This window comes from Lingula anatina, chromosome 3 (genome assembly GCF_051362555.1).
Source record: "Lingula anatina isolate TDL-2025a chromosome 3, LinAna3.0, whole genome shotgun sequence".
NCBI lineage: Eukaryota > Metazoa > Brachiopoda > Lingulata > Lingulida > Lingulidae > Lingula > Lingula anatina.
Genome location: NC_141769.1, coordinates 33,150,562 through 33,164,470, shown reverse-complemented (window position 1 = coordinate 33,164,470; position 13,909 = coordinate 33,150,562). Strand labels below are relative to the sequence as shown.

Here is a 13,909-nt window from a genome sequence, read left to right as displayed (position 1 = left end):
TGTAGCGACATCCCGCAGGGCATGTCGTGGTGGTGTTTGTTGTAAATTATAATATTATCGAGCCCTTACTGAATAAAGAGATCACGAAGGTCGTTAGTTAACAAAGCTGTTGAATTTAATACGATTTAATCAGTAATGATTACGAGTACGATTTTGCAAACAAGATTATTTATTCAAGTGTTAGGGGCGTACATGAGGCTGTTGTATCGTAATAAGCCCACGGGGCACCAGTATTTTAAGCATAGAAATTGGGACAAAATAAACGGTTTCCGCCATTACGCAAAGTGCAACCTTGAACAAAGCGGTCACAGTATTTTGGCAGTGCAGGCCGGGTTCGATGTCGCTGTATCCCCCAGGCTATGTACACAATTTCATATTTGTAAATACACAAATTATGAATCGTAAAGAGCGAAACAATGTGGTTAATAAGCTAAAGAAATGCACTCCCGTGTTAGCCTTTTTCAAATTTACGAAAAAATCTTCACTAAATTTGTTCTCAAGATAACGGCAACTTTATATAATTTTTTCTGTCTGCGCGGGAGGCTTACCGCCATGGCATGAAAGGCACCTTGCGCAAATGGTTTATGTTTGTCGTAAGAAGGTCCCTTCAGGGTCACTGGTTACTTTGTCTGCTAACGGCAGAGTCAGATTTCAGATGAACGAGAAGAAATGTGTCAACTTGATGCCAGCCTATCCAATGTTTGAGAGAAAATCAGAAAATAAAAGAAACGTAAGATTCGAGTATGTCCAATATGGCGGCCGCTGTCTCTGCTTAATGAATCATGAAAGCGATTATCGTTAAAATTTACTTAGCCGAAGCTAACTTGGATACCGGTCATTCTTTGGACAGTTATCCAATCAAAAAGTTGACACGATAGAAACATATATATCGTTATGTTTATATAAGTCTTTGTGCCTATATAAGCAAAATGAAATGAATTAATTTCTTAAATTTTTAGAAAATGTGGTAGCAAGTATCATTTAGGGAGGGAAGAAGGGAAACTCTTTTGAAAAATTCAGCTTCGTGTGCGATTATTTTTTTCAAGACTGAATATTTGTTATGTTCTCTTATGTTACAATGTGGGGTGAATGTTTGGAGCATAAGCTAAGAACTTTTTTGCAGGTTTGAATAGCTTTTGAAAATTTCAAACAATAAGGCTGAAAACTTTGACAAGCTGTACTTGTTATTTTGGCAAACAACATGTTTTGCTGTAACCAGTAGAAAAAGTACCCAAATGACCTTAAGAAATATATGATAAAACAGTCTTATTTTATGTAGAAGTTTGCAAATAATAATTTATTAACCTGTTTAAGTCTCATTCCCATGTATATGTATGTTAATAGATCTCTTTTCCTTTATTTGATTTTTATAATTTAAAAATAAAGTATTTATTATTATTAATTTTTTTATATAATTTAAAAGCAAGCTGTGTAGAAACAAAATTATCAAGTAATGTACTGAGAAAATCTTCTACTTTGTGTGACCAATGCTTTGATTTATATATAGAACCTTTACAGGGGCTGTAAAACTTTAGAACAAATGAAGGTGATTTTCTGGTATTGACTCACAGCACTTTGACTACCCGGGGGTATTGGAAACTCTTAATGTATTATGGTAAAGGAGGCTTTTAGTCGCCAAGGTGTTATGGTTGTAAACCCTCTCGGTAAAAGGTCGAAAGTGCTTGAGGAAGTTTAAATCTGTGTCATGAAGAGGACTTTATATGTGTCGCTAAACATGGCTGAATTGGGCTAGGATAATCTGGTAAATACTCTGCTAAATTACAAGATGAAAACTCGCAATAAAATTCTCATGTATTATTTTCTTTGCTGATCATAGGGATAATTCATGTTTGCAGTGCTTGTTCAATAAATGTTGGACTTATGATAAAAAGTCTTCTCGAAGTTTTATTGTATTTATAAATCAAGTTGCAGTTTACTGTTAAGCTTAGCTTTAGGGATGAAGTAAATGGATATTGTGAAAATATTTTTAAAAAGATTAAATACAGTACTCTTATTCTTGTGTATCCGAGTTTTCTCATGAATAATTTATGCCTCAAAAAAAGTAGAATAAAAGTAAAATAATATTACTTGTATAATTGATGCCTCAAAAAAAAAAAAAAAAAAAAAAAAAATGAGAAAAAAGTAAAATAAAGAGTAAGTATTAGGTAGGCAGCAGGATTTGCATATCTACCAAATTCAGAATATTATAAACATTGTCAACAGTTTATTTCTTTGCTTTCAAGTATCAGTCTGAACATTTGACAGCAACTCAAGTTTTTAAAAATTTCATACTATACATTTACATGTAGTGCCAGATATTTATTTATCAATATATTTATATTAGAGGTGTTCTGCTTCTTTTTCTTCTTATTATTATTAAATAGAAATCATAGTTGAGTTAAGAAAAAGGATCCACACTGACAGTTATATTTATTTAAATCATCTATGTCTAGTATATAACCTTCCTTGCCACTGGTTCACCATAGCCATTGGTATAAGTGGCTGTATTATACATTATAAGGGTGTCTGGGAGAATTAAAATTGCTAGCTGTATTCTTACGTCTTATATTTGAACACTGTTATTGCACCAAGTTATTAATTTTCTCAGTCAACTGGAGTAGGAATTTATTGTGCTTATACTTTAGTCCACAAGATAATATGCCTTATCTTTTGACTGGAGGTGTTTGAACAAACCATAGACTTTATTGACAGTGTGATAATTGGTTTGATCTGCTGGTCCACTGGTAGCTTGTCATTGCTGTTTGACTTAATGATGTTTTGATGAATTGTAACCTCACCCCACCCCCCCCTCCATGCCTCATATGCTTATTGTCTGGTGTGTCACTTTTACATAAAATGAGGATGATACTTTTTTTCTAGTATACATGTATGAACCAAGTACATTAGCTGCTCAGTGCTTTAGCACTTAATATTTTTTGGAAGCTTATGAATACAGCATTTTTTTCAGGTGTTTTTATTACATTTTCATGACATTTTATTAACAGGTAGGAAGAGCGTCCTGACATTTATAGCAGGGGGTCAGAATTTTCTTGGTAGTTATTTTTATATTAAAAAACAAGTAACATGATACCAGACTGTTTCCAGTGTGGTTATTTTGATAAGTTCGTCAACCTGGATGGAGGTCTGTCAGTATATGTCAAATAAGATCTCTGTGTCTGTGGTAACAGTGTGTTATTTCCTTTTTTATTATAGAGAGCTAATTTGGTCGGCAAGATGGGAGGCTATCCAATACTTTGTTCATTTTCCAATGACACTTTTAATTTTTGTCAATATCTGTTTTGTGTGGAATGTCAGGGGGCATGTGTCAGTGAACTTTGAATCATTTCTGTTTCTGTCTAAAATATTGATCTATGGATATTTAAAAGTACTTATACTTAAGAATAATTTGAAAAGAAGGGAGTGAATGATTTCTCTCTCTGACAGACTTAATGTTTTCTTAATTAAAAGACCATAGTTCTTTGTAGACTTTTTATCTCTATAAAAACTTCTCCAGTATTGATCTGTTGATGGAAATAGAGAAACTGCTAGTGTACCCTGGTGGCCATAGAACTAACTATCTATTAGACCCATCCTGTTTTTATTCCAGGAATTCCAGACCATATATCAACAGTTCTTTCCTCATGGGGACCCCAGCAAATTTGCCAATTTTGTCTTCAATGTGTTTGATGCAAATAAGGTAAAGGGTTGATATGGATTACTGTAAGAAGTACAAGTGGGTGTGGTATTGCTTATTCTCTATTTAAAAAAAAGTTGGGTTAGTTCTATATAATTTTACCATTTACATACAACTATTTTAATTTCTCAGAGGACGTGTGTGTTGCAAGAGTTGCCTATTCTCTGTATAAAAAAACAAAGTTTGGCGAATTTTACATAATTTTACCATCAACATACTGCTATTTTAATTTCTATCAGATACAAGTCTAAAGTAACATTTACAAAATAAACACAAATTGTAGCCTTGATTCATACTTCGCATTATTTTTTGCTTAATAAAATCTGTACCACAAATGTTTTAATTATTTTGCGAAACTGTTACCAAGCTAAACTTCACTATTCAGATAATCTTCCACATTTTGCAGATGAATTTACCATTAACGTACTACTATTTTAATTTCTCTCAGATAAAAAAGTTTAAAGTTACATTACAAAATAAGCACAAATTGTGGCCAAGCTAAATTTCACTATTTAGATAATCTTGTACATTTTGCAGATTACAGAATATCTGTTGGGTAATTAATATCTATAAAGAATTTTATATTAAGAGAGAAAATTATTTCTACTCTCATTATATTTTTCAGGATGGTCACATCAATTTTAAAGAATTTATCTGTGCCTTGTCAGTGACTTCTAGAGGTACTCTGGATGAGAAACTGGACTGTAAGTAATCTTTGTACTTGATAACAGTTTTAGATCCATATGTGGGACAAATTGTACTCAATGTGTACTAAAAAGACTGCTTTGCTTTTAAACTTTTTAAAAAATAGCCGTGAAATGAAATGGGGGAGAAATGTATTTGTAAATAAGAGGACATGTACAGTCATTGCCTAAAAAATGCTAAATATAATTTTGACTCTCATGGGACTCTCGGTCCTTGTAGTAGGAGCAATTTGAGCTTCAGCGGACAGTGGATGATGGTTAGATGTTGATGATGGGGTGGGGGGTGGGGGGTGGGTGGGAGGGGGTCAGTGCCATAACTGTGCAACTCTGGATATGGAAGGATGGGCGACACTAAAAAAAAAATTGGATCTCCCCATGTAATTACTGGTACTTGGCAACTGTGTGCATACAAGTGTTTGTTATAGTCAACATCACAAATATTAGTGAGCAAACAAAACATTGTTATTGACTACATGGTCAGTAGGCATTGGACCAGAAATTCCACGTCAGCAGTTTTGGCAGTGTCAGATGGTTTATTAAGGTTGTATGGGTAGTTTAAGATGGCAAGATCAATACTGAAGGGAAAGAAATGGATTGTTTTTACTCAGTATTAACCACTAAATGTTTTTTATACAAATTAAAAAAATACATAGAGGCGTGCTACAATTGTTTCTGAGCTAGGGTCTTTGAGAACTATGTCACACAGTAGTGGTGTGTTAGGTGTGACAAAAGCAATTGCTCAGCACACTGAACTGTCAGGTTATTTCTCTGTCACAATCAGTGGGAAATGAAATTCTCTTCTCAAAGATAGGAGCATGTACCATATAAACCTACTTGTCATTTTACTTCATTTGGTTTATTGGGTTTGTCAGAAAACAGTTGTGAAAAAGAGAGTGTGATTAGTCATTGGTTTGATTTGGGGGACATTTTGGAGAGAGTGAGGAGGGGTGGGGGGGGGGGGGTGACTGCCCGTGCTGTCAACCTCTAGTACATACTTCTTTTCCTGATAAATGCTGGATTATATTTTTGTTTCATTTCAAATTCTTTTAACTTTGGTTTAAAAATAAAAAGCAAACCAAGTTGGAAAATCAGATTGTTTTTACAAATGATTGAAAGGTATCACACTTATAACGGTGATTTGAGATCATTTGTGCCATTTAACCCCTGTCAGAGAGTACCCGCCTATGCAGCCAGTGTTAACACATCTAAACCTGTCTATCACCCCAGGGGCATTCAACCTGTACGACGTGGACCAGGACGGTTACATCACCAAGGCAGAGATGGTGAACATCGTAGATGCTATCTACAGTATGGTGGGGAACATGTTGGACCTGCCGAAAGATGAAGATACACCTGAAAAAAGGGTGGAGAAAATATTTGCACAAATGGATAAGGTAAAGCCAAAAGCACTGTATATATTTTAGAGATGGGTTTAATTACTAAATTATTAATTTAAGTTGATTATTAAGTAAATTGATTTCTGGATTAAAATTGGAGGCCAGTCAGCCTGGACAGAAAACTTTCTGCCAAGTCATATCTGGATTTGTCCTTGTTAGGAATATTTAAAATTTTTAGACTATGTAAATATTTTCCATAAATATATTCGTTTAATATGTATTTATTTTCCAGAATCATGACGGGAAATTATCAAAAGATGAATTCCGTGAGGGTTCTAAGTGTGACCCGTGGATAGTCCAGGCATTGTCCATGGAGATGCCGGCCGGAAGATGACCTCTCCTCTCCTAGCTTCCAGATTGTATCATTTCAGGCGGACTTGGAACTAGGTTAACTTAATCTGGAAGGATACTAATGGAGATCATCCAAGATAGCCCAAATCTCGTGACTTAGCAAAAAGTGGGACAAGATTTTGTGGGATTTGGAATAGAGAGGGTGTCTGAAATAATGAGAGGCGAGCAAGTGCAGTGCGGCAATAAATACAAGCTGACATAATTCATCCATGGATATTTTTTGTTTGTTTTCTCCAAGGTTCTGTTGAGTTAGTCTTTGGCACAACATCGTTTTTTTTCTTTTTTTTTCCATGTTTTGTATTGTTTTCCAAGACAGCATGCCCAGCACGTAGAAGTTTTCCCTTACTGCTCATAGCTAACCATCCCCTCTTCATGTGATGTCTCACATGTTTTCTAGTTTCCTATGACATCACACAGAGCCGACAGCCTCATTTTAGGCCATCTCGAATGATTTCCCTTAAGGTCTTTGGTTGCCCAGATTATAAGCTGGGGTATCTCCTTGACAACTGCACCAACCATGGTGCATTAGTTGCCAGATAGGGGGTATATATCCTTACTGACAATCCAGGGCTCTGTAACTCGAAAGCATTGGGAATTGAGAACGAGCGCAAGCGTCTCTATTCCATAACTCGGGATTTACTCACCCCATATAGGCCTTAATAGCCTCAAAATAAAAGACAATTCACAATACGCGATGGTTTCGAGTTATGGAGCCCAGGTGTCTGTATTTAGTCATTTTATACTTAGTGTCCCTTACTAGTACTAAATTTATTCACAATTTTTCTTCTCACTTTGACCAAAAATTATCTTTATTGAAGGTGTTATTCAATGTTATTAACATGATAAATGTGGATTTATATCATTTTGGTTAGTGTAACTATGATATTTCCAGTCATCTGCAGTCCACACAGGTGTCCCTGGACAGATTTGAGCATTGTGAAATATTTCTTGTCATCTTATTTGTTATTTTATAATGTAATCTTTTTATTTTGATACATAAAGATAGTAGATGTAATTGTGAAGAATTGAGGATAAACTTAGGGAAATGATTTCTGAATCATTGAAAATCCCTGTTTTGAGTTAAGACTCGTTATGATGGGAGTCATAGTTATGTTAGAGTGGCACAATTAAAACTGTTGTAGGAGCAAGGTTATTTTTAATTTTCTATTTCTATTTTCATCTTAATTTATTACTATTTTTACCTAAGCTTGAAATGTTTTAAAAGATGATATTACATAAAATTTTTCTCTTATTTTTTTAAGTGGTGAGAGTAAGTGTTGAATGTACTGAGATAGAGAAAAATTGATATTTGTCTCACAGGGGTTAATATTACTCCTTGTATTAGTTTTTATTTAGAAAGATGTGTAGTACTCGAATGTTGAGCAGATGAACCTTATTCCTTGTCCTAAAGGAGAGATTTTCTTTTATCTGATGCTTCCTACGTTATGTTTAATGATTAGTTAATTTTTGTTAAATATGGTGTTTGCGTTTTAAAGATTTTAAAAACTTTATTGGGGAGTCTGTTAAAATGAGTTAAGGGCATAATTAACTTTCCACAATATATTTGTCAGATATTAATTGTGGTCGTATTGTTTTTACAACGTTGTTGTATAGATAGTTTCCTATTAAGTCGTGAGAATAATGAAAGTTGTCAGCTTGTCAGCTTGTATTTACATATGAAGCTATATATGTATGTGGATATTCACCTCTTTTTTTAATAAAGGTCCGTTTGCGAGAATCCTTTGGGTTTAATGGTTTACTGATAATGCTTATTTTATGGAAGGAAAAACGATTGTTTGTGGATTTTTGGTGCGATGAAAAACATTAAAAATTCCTATCTTTTGCCGTGAATAATTTCCTAGAAGTAGTCGGTCGCCCCTCTGCCCAATATTATTGGCAATAAACGATAAAAAAATAATATTTTTAAAGAGCGTTTGTTCTCTTGGGCGAAATGCATAACCCCCATTTCCGTTAAAAGGGTGCGTAAATGGATGAATTTTATTCATTGGGTAAATTTGAGGAAATACAGCGTGTCAAGCATTTAATTTCTCTTTTGGCGGTTCACCTTTCAAACTATTCATATATAAAAATGGATTATGAAGTGATTAACCGAGGATTGCACACCCTTGATTGTAAAATCTAGGGACCGTTTTTTAAATCTCCGATGATAAACGCTTTATGTGGGCATTATACTTGAAACCAAATAAATTTCATTTCAAAATCGTTTTTGTCATAGATACACTACAGAGTACATGTTACAGCGTTTTAAAAGTCGTCAGGTACAAAGAAGTGCGTGCTGTTATTTTTTATCCAATGAGACCGATAACATAATCAAACAGAAAAAAACAGCCCACGTGCGCGTTAAGCCGCGTAGACTGTTGCACTGAAATGCACGCACATCTGAATACGGCATAGAAATGTTCTTTTGAAGTCGCTCCGCATGGAGAAATGTTCGTATCGACCCTGACACGCTGAACTGTTGTTGCTAGGTCATCGTTATGACTGGGCTTCGATTAAGCTCACAGGTATTGAGGGACTATTATCACGATTTCTATAGGGGCCGACGTAAACATGAGGCTGACACTGAATGTATGATGATCACAACGGGGCTAAGTGACTGGAAAGACGGCTAAGGCAGACTACGCCCGGGAGATTACGACATACTCTTTACCGGTAGAGAGGGGAAGTTTCCATGGTTACCGCTATACATCACCGTGGAAACGGGTCATTCCCCAGAGAGGCACGTGGCTAGATCAACATGACACGGCTTGTGATTCTTATATGTGGGGTCTTTTAGGCATGACGTTCACTTTATTTAGATTTGGAATCATCATTACCGTATCCAAGTATACTGTCAAGATATACATGTAAGTGTCAAGATCTCAGTTTTAGTGTCAAGAACGCACGTTCCTCAGACGTTAAGACAAAGCTAAATCTCCCTTCCTACCAGGAATACATACACCAAGCATCTCATGTTAATATCACCAAGGCATGGAAACGAGTTCACCCCGAAGTGACGAGCTGTTAGTGGCCGGTGAGAAGACCCCACCCCTATGCGTCCGTCCCACTTGTCGCCAGGTGATCAAATACACGATCCTTGGCACACTCCAGCTGTTCTGCTACGCTCTGCCTTATTTCCTTACGGTCTGGCACGTGGTGGAGAAATACACAGGGGAGGCCACCGTTAACAACCAGCAGGGGTACATGTACGGGTGGGATGTCACCGCTGAGAGTTTTAGGAACATATTGGGAGGGGTGTTTGCTGGGCTGGTGCTGGTGTCGTTAGTGATTTATGTCTTGGTGACTGTGCTTAGCAGACGACATGCAAGAAGATGGTGGTGAGTTAAAGTATTTTTTTATTTTATGATGTAAATGGTACAGTTCACATGCATCTTTTCTGAGTTTATAATTTTGTTCTTTGACTTAATTCATTCCAAAGCAATTAAATTTCAGATCCCTCGATTTCATTTTCGTTCATTGATGGGAAATTAATATTATCATTCAGTCATCGGTGCCTTTGCCTACCTTGTAAAATGATAATAATTTACTGGAAAAAGTATTGATTTTCTTACAAACATTTCATTTTTAGCGCCATTTCAGAAATAAAAAATGGCCTTAATCTACTCTCTACCAGGGCGACAGACGGATTTTCCACATATATTCACAGATTTGTCTCTAGATAAATAGTCATTTGGCTATGTGTGGATTTTTCCGTTTTCCCTACAAAATCTGCCACCCTGGAAGAGGGTAGCCTTAATCATGAATTTAAAAAGAAACAATAATACTTGTAAAGAATACATACCTTGGGATGTTATGTGACCGTGGCGATATGTTGATCACTGGACCCTGTCCATTTAGCCAAGCTTCAGTGAAGATCGAGGGCAACCTCGAGCCGCTACCCAGAAATATCTCGCTTCACTCGACATTTCTGCGTAGCGTCTCTCGGAAAACTCGGATTTAACCTCGATGTAGTCTAGAGTTTCACGACTACATCTTGGTTAAATCAGTCGAGGTCTCTAAAATTCTCGAAAGCCGAAAACAAAGCTTTTGCATGTAACCTTCTTGGCATCAAGAGAATAGAGAAAATAGTGACTTAGCAAGTTTAAGACCTACACCTGGCAGCGTAACGAGTCGTAAGTCGCACGATTGACTAGCAACCTTGATGCACTCGCCATTGTACATTTGTAAGCGAAAACTAAATTGATTCAAAATAATTTCACCTATCAAAGCACAATACACTACCAAGCTTTTACATATAGCGAAATTCACTATTAATAGAATCCAAAAATGTATAATTAATTCATATTTGGTAAACAGACTTCGGCACACAACGCAATAAATTGAAATCAGAAATTCTGCTCAGAATTCTGTCTAAAATAGCAAAAGAATAAACAACAACAACAACAACACAAAAGTCAATATTTTATTCTTTTAAATGAATTAAATAAACAAAGAAACCAAATATTACGTGTGCACCTCAGTCTTGGAAAATTTCAGTGGAGATAATAACAATGCACAGGTTAATGAGACCAACGTCTCCTTTGCATCACCGTCCACTCACGTAGGCCTAAATACAGAAATATACCATAGACTCGCAGGGAAATCAGTGTCTCATGATGCGGTGACCTTTACTGTCCAAAATTTAAACAACAATTTTGACCGCCGCTCCACCCAATTATTCAAATGTTATGTCAGACAAAGGAATTTCCAGCGCAATATACTTTCAGCCATATTGCAGCGAAAACTAAGCTTAAGGCCCTTAAAATTACAAGTTGCAAGTACGTTGTCGCGAATAAAGTATTCACTGGTTCTACTTACTGACTTAGAGAGTGATTACTATGGGATTCACATTGCTTGAAATCGTCCCTTACACGTCCGGCTGTAAAAAAGAGGTCTTGCCTGATACCTTTTTTCCTCAACAGTCGCAGCTTGGTGTGGCTCAGCTGAGACGCGCATGGTCAGTGTCTTAGGTTGGTTAAATACTGCTCAAGCGAGTTGAATACTTCCACGACAAGTATTTAGCAAAAATTGACCAAATATGTCATACATTACATAAGAATTTGGCAGGAGGTGACCAGCGCACGTGGACGAGTTTGTTCCATATAACTTCTCTAGAGCGTGACATGGGGTCACTTTATTCGGTTTTTAGGGTCTTTAATGAAAAAATGAATGCATTTTTTCTTGGAATGTATGTCGCTGGCACTCGAAATATAATGGCCTTTTTCGCTCGGGTGACAGTGTATTATCTCACACGTAATGGCCATTTCTTGTCGCCCTGTCATTTTAATGTCATTTAAACACGTTAAAACGTGTTGTCCATATAAGTCATAAACACAGACAACCATTGATCGAAGCAATCGCTTGGCGAGATAACGAATAAATCTTCTTAAATAAATTAGTAACTGTCATCTTGATCGTCTTTATCGTCTTCTGTTACACTGTACGTTCTCATTCTTTTATCATTAGCTCTATGTAGTTTTTTCTTGAATGGTTCATCAAAGAAATTATTGGTTAAAAGTGTTAAATCGCTATTAACTTCATCTTCCAGGCGTCCCTCTATCACCCTGTATGTGTTGTTCTGTTCTACACCTGTCATGCTGTTATTGGGGCTGGCGTTCAAGGTAGGTAGACATAGTGCTTGTTTTATTGTGTGGTACAAAACCGCGCCAAATTAGACTTTACATCTTTCTTAAAGGGATCTACTTAAATTCAACAAAACTGAACTTGATACTTATAATCTTAATACTGCCTGTTTAAGATTTAAGATTGAAATTTTGGCAGATGGCTTGTTAAAAAGCTATGTGGCGTTTAACACAAAAAAGTTAATTTCATGGTGGGATATATTTACGACTTGCAAGTTTCTATCGTGTAGCAACCAGAAAGCAATTGTTATTAATAATAAGGTTTTATATTCTAATTCTTCACAGGTGCACGCCAAGAAGATACCTTGCTCAATACTCAAAGTTTATGATGCTCAAAACACCACGTCCAATACTACCTCAGCCTGCACGCTAGGGAGTTCACCAAGCTCCCTGATCCAAGCTGCCGAATTTGATCATTTTGACGAGTGGAGTATTTTCATCCTGCAGGTGGTGCTGATGTGCTTGGTGGTCAACGAATGGTTTGCGAAGTTTAAAGAGGTGAGTGATCAGGGCTGGGTTTTTATGTTGGTTTATGTTGTCACGGTCAGTTGTCAGATTAGTAGTTGTTTTGAGAAAGTGAGAAATGCCCCCACCCCCCACCCCACCCCACACACATCCCCCTCCTTCTCTCTCTCACAAACACACACACCTCCAAACACATTCTCTCTCTCACTCTCTCTCTCTCTCAGCATTCGGTTCAAACTTCTTTGAAAATTCAGCGTTTACAGTTATATAAACTAAGTTTTTAATTCCTTAAATGCATTATGAGAAGACCTACAAATACTCTTTATATCTATATATTTCAGATAAAACATGACGACGACATCACAAGTATTTACTCAATAATCAAGGAATGTGGAATGGAGTTCTTTCCACTGTACGACATCGCCGAATTCCAGAGCCTGCTCACCAACGCCTCCATTTTTTCTGAAGACCCCCTAACTGTGACCATTATGGTATTCACGGTGATAAGCACTTTAAAATTCGCGCCTTCTCCCCCAAAAGACGAATTCGACAGACATAAATTGATGTTTGAGAACAGTCGTCTCCACAGTGCGCTGTACTATACAATGATGTTAGTGTTTCAAGATATTCCTTACTTGGTTGTGCGTATTTATATCATGGTCACGTATAGGAATGGCATGACGCTGAGTGAGCTGCTTTTCACCTTCAAAAACGCAGGGTACATCGCCTGGTATTCCTTGTTGCTGATTTTGCTCATGGTTTCAGCCGAAAAACTAGATAAAGATGCTCAAAGGTATGTCATGAGCGTTCTTAGAGAGAATAAGGGGAACCTTTGGGGGAATCATTTGACACACCCAAAACCGAAACGTCGCAAAAAGAAACCGAAAGTCCCCAAGCAGGTCGAGGGAACACTGACAGGATCAAAAGAGAACATGAGGGTAAAGAAGAGAGTTAAAACCCCCAGGAAAGCAGATCACGAGGAGACACTTCATGTATCGGACGAGGCGGCGTCTCCGGCAGTAAAACGGAAACGCAAGAAGAAAAGGGTCTCCTCAGTTACCCCGGAACCGCCCCTATCCCTGACGGTGTAGCCTCTTGTCAGGGCAAATTAATGCGTCAAATATTTTATCTGTGCCAATATTTTATTGTTCTTAAATGGTACTCTTTTTGTTAAAATCAAAGTTTCCAGCAAGAATGCAGCTTTTTCCGTTTTCAAGATATTGCAAATGCATTGTGTGGAAAATATTATTAATGAATTTTGTTCAAATTTAGCGATTGATCATCGGTGCATCGCAGCAGAGACTGCACCCTTGGAGGAATGATACGTTTTATTCACCCAAAGTACTGGTACAGCTGTTGTATAGCAGTAAAAATCAAATATATAACTCTAGTTTTGTATTACCTCAAAGTGCCAAACAGGGACTGAAATGTTGCTTGCCTACAAGTTTTTGTTCAATTTCAATTCACATTGTCATATTTTTTTCGATTTGATATTATTTTTTGCATTGCTCAATGTTACTCAGCCCCATCATAAAACTTATGTGTCAAGAATCTCACCGTTTCGTTCTGTAATATTTTGGAGGTGAATAAAATTTTATATCACTTTGTGACAATTTCTACATAGAAAAGAAGGACAGATGAACAAAATACTGGCAA

At 36.6% G+C, this 13,909-nt stretch overlaps 3 protein-coding genes across 4 annotated transcripts in view; 2 read left to right on the top strand and 1 right to left on the bottom strand.

The window, feature by feature from the left end:
• LOC106167759 (neuronal calcium sensor 1) overlaps positions 1–7,884 on the top strand; it is a 33,791-nt gene extending 25,907 nt beyond the window's left edge. The window contains exons 4-7 of the mRNA XM_087007596.1: positions 3,608–3,697; positions 4,320–4,398; positions 5,626–5,792; positions 6,028–7,884. Of these exons, the coding sequence (XP_086863722.1) occupies positions 3,608–3,697; positions 4,320–4,398; positions 5,626–5,792; positions 6,028–6,129 (438 nt within the window). The 3' untranslated portion in view covers positions 6,130–7,884. The remainder of the gene's footprint in view (positions 1–3,607; positions 3,698–4,319; positions 4,399–5,625; positions 5,793–6,027) is intronic.
• The window catches only part of LOC106167761 (uncharacterized), a 78,534-nt gene extending 67,426 nt beyond the window's left edge, over positions 1–11,108 (bottom strand). Inside the window, exon 1 of one of the 2 annotated variants that reach the window (XR_015333334.1) lies at positions 10,965–11,108. The gene's annotated coding sequence lies outside the window, so the exon portion shown is untranslated. The remainder of the gene's footprint in view (positions 1–10,964) is intronic. The other variant, XM_087007599.1, reaches the window with a different exon arrangement.
• Positions 8,611–13,860, top strand: LOC106167758 (uncharacterized). The gene is made up of 4 exons (XM_013546619.2): positions 8,611–9,484; positions 11,695–11,767; positions 12,074–12,286; positions 12,595–13,860. The coding sequence occupies exons 1-4, from the start codon at positions 9,138–9,140 to the stop codon at positions 13,342–13,344; spliced, it is 1,383 nt and encodes a 460-aa protein (XP_013402073.1). The 5' UTR covers positions 8,611–9,137; the 3' UTR covers positions 13,345–13,860.
• The last annotated feature ends 49 nt before the right edge of the window (positions 13,861–13,909 follow it).

Excerpts from the sequence above, each read along its gene's own strand:
- LOC106167758 (XM_013546619.2), top strand. The coding sequence starts at position 9,138 with ATGGAAACGAGTTCACCCCGAAGTGACGAGCTGTTAGTGGCCGGTGAG. Across the intron at positions 11,768-12,073 it reads TATTGGGGCTGGCGTTCAAG|GTGCACGCCAAGAAGATACC; the intron begins GTAGGTAGACAT and ends AATTCTTCACAG. Across the intron at positions 12,287-12,594 it reads GGTTTGCGAAGTTTAAAGAG|ATAAAACATGACGACGACAT; the intron begins GTGAGTGATCAG and ends TATATATTTCAG.